The sequence below is a fragment of the Gossypium hirsutum genome, chromosome A11 (genome assembly GCF_007990345.1).
Source record: "Gossypium hirsutum isolate 1008001.06 chromosome A11, Gossypium_hirsutum_v2.1, whole genome shotgun sequence".
Classification (NCBI taxonomy): domain Eukaryota; kingdom Viridiplantae; phylum Streptophyta; class Magnoliopsida; order Malvales; family Malvaceae; genus Gossypium; species Gossypium hirsutum.
Window position 1 is genome coordinate 2,902,689 of NC_053434.1, and position 7,780 is coordinate 2,910,468.

Here is a 7,780-nt window from a genome sequence, read left to right on the forward strand (position 1 = left end):
GCTATAAATAGGATATTAGGTCCAGCCATGTTTTCATCTTTTGCATTTGTTTTTCCAGCTTGTATCATGAGATTGGTCCTCTCCATGTGGACTACCTCTGTTAGAGAAGTTATTCAATAAAGATTTGTCTTTTCTTCTAGAGTTCGCAGTCTACCAAGTTACCTTTGCTTCTATCACCTGTGCAGCCCCAAGTTTTGTAGAATCATCCCTTCACGCTTTGGATGGAGATTGGGACATCTAGGAGTGCTCTTTCGCGCAGTCCGATCAGACTGATCTTCCATTCTGAGTTGAAGCGTTGATTCCATCTGAACTCGTATGCTTATCCAAGTACAAAGAGAAGGCTTTGGAAGCTCTTAAGCCAGAATTAAAGGCCAGCACCGAGAAGGGAATTGCATTCATGCAGAAGCAACCGCTTATCACTTAAAAACCCAAGTTTCCGACATATCAAAACTCTGCTCTCGATAGATAGCCAGGGCTGCATCAGTGGTTTCAGTTTAGCAGAATCGAAGTTTGTTCGATTTATTTTTCCAGTTACATCACAGACTACCAAATTTAGAGGGGCATTTTGATGTTTGTAGAATGTAGATGAGAAAAATATAAACATTTCTGAATCAGAACTTTTGACAATCTCAAATAAATGCTGCATTTTAACTTTCTTTTGATCCCTGCCAATATCCTTCAAACAAAACAGAAGCAGCAATACTAGGGATGTGCATTTTTTTGTTTAAATCAAATTTAAATTTATATCATTAATATTTTAGAGGAGCTAAAATTAAAATATTATCCTTTTCTTTTTAAATCCAAAAATTAATATATTACCATCTAACCAATGAAGAAAACCTACATATATTATTTTTTCTACAAGTGAAACAACTAAGTTTATTAGCTTGGTTGATTGTAGCTTCATGCTACTAACATAAAAGCTTCAAGTTCAAAGCTTCAAGATTAAATAATTTATTTTTTATTTATTCTATCTTAGGCAGTGGTTAAAATAATAATTGCCATTAAAATGGACTGGACCCTATCTTTTCGAATGTTAATTGCGTTGTGTTTATTCCAATTCATAATTACATGAATTTTTCAAGTAAAAATTGTTTTTATGAATTTTCGGGTGTTAATTGAGTTTTGGACCGGTATCCCAGTCAATTCCTATCCTACTGGCTAGTTCAATCTGATTCAAAGATTTTTATCAATTAATTTTATAGATTTACTTTATTAACAAAATCACAGGATGAAGTTGATGGCAAATGACTAGGGAACCGCGCCATTGTCAAATTAAGCAATTTTTAACTCACGTCAGTTCTCAGATTGCCGCCACCGGTGATCAACGGTACTCGTATTTCAGCTGCATCGATAGCTTACAGTCGGCAAATCTCTAAACCAGAGAAAATGGAAGGGTTAAAATCATCACATGCTGAAATTTTAAAAAATAGGAAAATGTCAAATCTGTCTGCAAATTCCCTGTTCAAGTTGGATCATTTACATAAACTTCTCAGCCAAAAGTTTTTGCCTTTAACACTATATATATCTATATATATCCTGCTGCTCAATAGACCGGTCGCCATTGCATAGCACTTGGATCCAATATTGGGGTTCGAATTTTCAATCAAAAGCTAATCTTAACTGTAACATGATGAAGAAGCTGCCATCAGCTCCTTATTTAACTTCTAAAACTTTGAAAGGCTGCGACTAATTTAAATAAATATACAAAACCTCTTCCTCTTCTACATCCTCCAACAAAATTCTGTTGTGCTACGCGGACGGCAAGCTAAAGTAAATGCATCCGCTCCACGTATGATTGAAGTAACCATCTGTTAAGAGGCTCTCCACACCCTACGAAACACCCGGAATTGCCATTCTCGGTGAAAAATGGAAAGCTAAAAATACTGAGAAGATCCTGAACAGCTTGTCTCACAAGTGATGATCCAGTAACCCTGCTCCGCCTGCCCCATCCAGTCACTATATCAATCCTGCTGGGACTGATACCAGAAACTAGCATTTGCTGGCGAAACCAGGCAAGTGTCCTAGACAATGCTGTTACAGCAGTACCATCCGACATCACATGTAGGTTGATTAGCCAATAACATGAGCTTTTCTCTCTAACAGCGTCTGGGTACACATTTTTCTCCGCAGCTACCTCCCAAACAGACCCAGCTTCCTCCTTAAGCCCCGATTTGTGAAGAAAATCCACAACAGCATCCACCAGCCCCTCTTGCTCTCTCTATCCTCACTGTGCATCATATCCAAGAACTTATCCACATGGTCCCGCACATTTCGGCCATCAGGTCCTGCTGAAGGCATAGACAGCAGAAACATATGTGCGGGATGACCTGTGACAGCCATTAGCTGGGAACAAATCCCCATATCATATGGTGACCTGGCTTCTGTACAATAACTCAGGAGCAAGGTATAAGTTTGCAGAGAAGGATTTAAACCCAAATCCAGCATGCTTTGTAGCAAGTTATAAGCTTCAGGCAACCTGTGTACTCGAAGGAAAGCGCTGAGCAAAGAATTGTAAGTAGGAACATTGGGGCGCAATCCAGCTTGTAGCATGGCCTGATACCATCGCCAAGCCCTCTCAATATTACCAGCCTTACCCCATAAGTCAACCAGCAGGCCGTAAACAGGTTCATCTGGCACCCAGTTTTTCCTTTTCATCTCACCGAAAATTGCTTCTGCTTCATCCAAATATCCACAGTGTCCAAGCACCTCCATTACTATGCTGTATGTGACCTTGTCAGGTTCAAATCCAGCATTCTGCATATCACGGTAAAGTTTTAATGCGCTGTCATAGTTCCTTGCCTTCGCTTGTAAAGCAATCATGATGTTGTAAGTAACTAGATTAGGAACACAACCATGATCGACCATTTCACAAAACAGCCTGTCGGCAGCGGGTAAGTGCCCAGCTTTTCCGAGACAGTTGATTATCACACTATAAGTGAAGGTATCAGGCGAAAGGCCAACTGTCTGCATTCTTTGGTACAAGTCCATGGCAACATCAAGAAACCCAGCTTTGGCGTGGATATCAATAAGAGTACAATACGTGACACGATCAGGTTCACAACCTATTTCCTGCATTTGATTGAACACGTTCATAGCTTCATTCAAGTAATTTGCACGTCCATAACTATGAATGAGACGATTGTATGTCACAACATTTGGCTGACATTCATCCTTCACCATCTGATCAAGCAATCTATTTATTGACCCAAACTGTCTTGCACGACCAAGGATACCCACCATGGTGGTGTATGTATGACCATCATGCTTGAATCCAGCCTGCTTTTTTAACCAATAGAAAAAGCCAAGAGCAACTGCAGGATCTTGTATTTGCTTTAGCACTTGGTTCGCTTGATATGCATCCATTGAAAAGTTGAGATTTTTAAGAGCTTGCTCGGCAGCAGAACCCCACTTCAGCTGTCGCAATATCTGGGATACACTTTCCACAACATGCCCCATGCCTCCTAAAGTTCTGGTCATACAAACTCCGGTGGTTGCCGTTTTCATGTCTCTAAAGGATTTCCTAAAACCATTTATGCCAGGATCTGAAACCTTTGCATGAGAAGGTATTACATTGGAATTCAAGTTCGACATAAAATGATGAGACTGAGCTTTCACTCTCTGTGGTATAGGCTTCCTCCTATCATAAGTATTTGCAGAACTACTATGAGTTTCTGATGAATCCACAAATTCCGCATTTGAAACTCGCTTGTAACCTCTAACAAAATTGGATTTATTATTACCTCTATCTTTTGTACCATTGTAGCTAACTGTTGACTTATCCCCAGCCACTATTTCAGATGATGGTTTTGGATTGACTTTGGCAATGTTCTCTCGTTTGACAGACCTGAAAGCTGGGGATTTTATATTTGGAAATGACCTTGTTGATTCGACCACACAACGCCCATTTGAGCCTAATATCGTACCCCCATCAGACAAAGGAAGCTTATAATTCATCAGGTCAGACAAGAACGATACAGCTTCAATGCCAACTTTAACAAATTGGTCAGAAATAGTAGCTGATGCATGTTCATCATGTTGAATAGCATTAGCGCTGCTGGCAGAATTTACAATGTTAGATCTACGCAACGGAATAGGATTGGAGACAAGCTGTGGTGCTCTCTCAGCTTCATGAGAATCAACAGCTTGGGATGCAATCGCCAACTTCAGAGCTCCCCTGGATGAGGATTTTGACAAATCTTCATTTCTTATGTTCTGCCTTCTTGAAACACAGGACTCGTCTTCAGGGCACGTGCATGAATTCCCATCTGCAGCAGTACCTCGTGAGCCACTAAATAGAAATGTCCTTGCACCATTGGAGAGATTACCGATATGCTTTGCTCGTAACATGATCTGCACACACAGACCAGAAAATTTTTCAAAGGAAGAAAAGTTTAACCCCCGTGTATCAATCATTAAGAAAAACATCGATAATACAAAGACAAGGCACTAAAACAAGCCAAAGGCAAAGAGGATAATCTGCATATTTGCTACAAAACAAATAGCGTTACATGCCACTAAATGTCAGCAAATTATATTTTGAGACAGATGAATATCATATGAACAATTTCAAAACCCGCATTGCCCTTTGATATCTTCATAACAGCTGGAAAAGCAATAAAACAGGTTACACGTCACAGAAAATGAGAAGTAATTGCGTCTAGACATCGTATAGAGCATATGAACAAGAATCACCTTAAACCAATGAATTCACTCTACTGCATGGAATAAACAAGGAGCCTGTTTTTTATAATCTATAAATTGTATGTTTTTGTAAGATTTTTCAGCTCTAACTCCTCTTTATCAATTCCAAATGGGAGAACTCCATGTGCCTACAACATTTTTACCAGTAATACAAACATTCCGGATACCTTATCTACACTCTGCATCCGTAGAAGAATGGTACCGATCCCAGAGGTGACATTCAAACACTTATAATGTGAAAGAGAAACATAATTAGTCGAAAAGAATGATTCCTCCTTTTACCTGTCAAAAGAAATAATCCATGGCATCCACAATTTTCCCTACTAACAGTTCAAAATCCACCAAAAACCAAACATACGTTTGGTCTACATCGTTGATCTCCGAAAGCAGTAGGAAAATAAGAAAACTTCTCGAACTAGATCTAAAAAATTACATAATTTGGCAGCCCTTTCACCTCTTTTAGCAAGCAATTCTCCATTCACTTTAGCATACTCTAAATGACAACAAAATCAGTCACCCGCAAAAGAAAACCAATCAAATATATTGCAAATAACTTCAATTAACACCAAGTGTTTTGTTTTACACAACAGATCAATAAGAACAACAAAAGAACACGGGCAACCCCAATCCCCCCTTAAAAACGCTTCTTTTCCTTTGACTAACCTCTTAATGCTTTTAACAATTTAAACCCAAAATAAAACAAGTTCCAATTTCCTTTTATAACGAACCAACAAAGCCTATCTACTTAATCATGAAGTAAAAAAGGAAAAAAAGAAATTATCCATTAATTTAAAAAAAACATAAAGGTCTGTTTTTAAATGGTGCAATATAAAACCAAAAGAGCTGAAACCCAGTAGAGGAATGATATTAAGTTATTAACATAATGCAAAAAAAAATTAAAACAAGGAAAAGGATCGTAGTTTATGTGAAGAAAAATACCTGAAAATAGAGTTAAAGCTTCTGGGTCTGTTACAGAAAGCAGAGAAAAAAAGGGGAAGCCTCTGTAAATTTTTATTTAGAGAGAGAGAAACAGAGGCGGCTCTCTTCTTGCCTTTCTCTATGTTGTCAACCCTTAGTTTCTTTTTTATTTTTTTTCCAAGCAATTTGGGAGTGGCTGTGACGGTAGCAGTTTATCACAGCTTTGCCTTTTCTCTTCAAAATTTTGCTTTTCTTTAATTTGTTAAGGTAACATTTGCTATTTAATTTAATAATTGAGATTTTTTTCATTGGCTTTAATTTTTAATTTAGTACGAGATCAAATAGCATCATGTGACTCTAACACATGTTTTCTAATAAAAGTATGATTAGATACTTAATTAGAATAAAAAAATGCTCGAGTGTCATATTAAATATTAAAGCTAAACTCAAATACCAAATCGAGACAAAAGAATTATCAAATTAAACATTAAAATTAAACTTATCATAAATATATAATTCGGTCCCTCTTACAAACTCCTATTTTTTCCTTTATAAAAATAAAAAAAATATTAAAAAAATAACAAAATTAAAAATGATTAACACTATCTTTATGGTAATTAAATATGAAGAATTAGAGATTTGCAATTAATTTATTTCATCTTTTGTGAATTAGGGTTTCCTTTGGGTTGTAAATGTATGGAGATAAAGGTAGACAACAAAGCAACCAATGGGGTCTTTGTGGCTGTCAGGTTAGCCTAAAAAAAAATCATTCCAATATGCTTTAATTTTATTTAGAAATTTTATATTTTTATTACACCTAAAAAAACTCTTTAATTTTATTTAACATGTAATAAACCTCAGTCCTTTTCATCGTATTAGAAAATTAACCTTTAATTAATATTTAATACCTAAATAAACTATTAGCATGAATCAATCTTTTGTCTTTCATTTGAAATAAAGGCTTATTCAAATAAAAAAATTTATTTAAGTTCAATAAAATATAAATATTCACTTAAAGTATATGTAAAATTTAAGCAAGAAAAATTATAAAGAAAATATTTAAATATTTTTAAATTAACAAAAGGAAAAGTGTATAAAATATACATTTTTTTTGTTAAATTAATATTTATGCAAATATATGTTGTATTATTGGTGGAGTATTAATAGATATAATATATTAAAATGTGAAAATTATAAAAGTAGTTTATCTAAATAATTGTTTAAAAAAAACATTTTTTATGTTAAATACAGTGAATTTAAGAAAAAAATATTTTTTTTGTAAATTATAATAACAAGGAAAAACTCAAATAACTAACGCGATTAGTACGACTCAAACTTAAACCACAACTGGAATAATAAACAACATTAATCATCAAGTCATCACGTAAGATTCAAACATTTATTTCTTATTATACATAGCAAAATAAAAATATTAATGATATTCACAATTGACAAAAAATCATTTATTTTTAACCAATAATGTTGTGTTCCCTAAAAAATGAACACCAAGTATAATAATATTTATAAGTTTGATTAAGACATGTATTAGGACAGAATTGGGCAACTTTTTTTGTCTTATTTGGGTCAAAATAAACCCAACTTTAATAATTAAATTCCTATAGTGTAAGCTATCAAAAAAAAAATTTCCTATAGTGTATAATAAATTATAATATAATATATATTTTAAAATGTGAAAGTTAAATTTTATATATTTTTTAAGATAATGATTGAAATTAAAATTATTTTTACTCGAAAAACAGTTAATAAGAAATAAATATTATGTGGTCTGTTTACCCAATTAAGATGAATTTAAATAAATAAAAATTAAATTTTATTGAGCTGAAATTCAATTTGATTACAACAATTTGTTTCTTTTTCTCATATAAAATTTGTCAAGCTGTTTTACTTTGAATATAAATGTATATTTATTTATATAAGTTGTTGAACAAGTCCCCAACGGATGGCTAGAAATTCCTTAATATTTAGTTTACATTTTTTTATAAAGTCCAATCAGCATCAAAATAGAATATTCCCTTGGTGATGGATGATTCTAGAAATCCAACGGTAATGATCGGTTATAACGTTAGACGCAAGGGGGAAGCGCATTGGAACACATAGCTTTAGCTTTGGTTTCTTGTTTCAACCATCATCACTGTCC

The 7,780-nt window shown here is 34.5% G+C and overlaps 1 protein-coding gene across 1 annotated transcript; it reads right to left on the reverse strand.

The window, feature by feature from the left end:
• Positions 1 to 1,438: 1,438 nt before the first annotated feature.
• LOC121209612 (pentatricopeptide repeat-containing protein At1g74750-like) lies at positions 1,439 to 4,970 on the reverse strand. The gene is given in 3 exon segments (XM_041080563.1): positions 1,439 to 2,205; positions 2,208 to 4,353; positions 4,872 to 4,970. Coding segments are annotated over 3 exon segments (2,601 nt in total). The 5' UTR covers positions 4,890 to 4,970; the 3' UTR covers positions 1,439 to 1,768.
• Between the last annotated feature and the right edge of the window lie 2,810 nt (positions 4,971 to 7,780).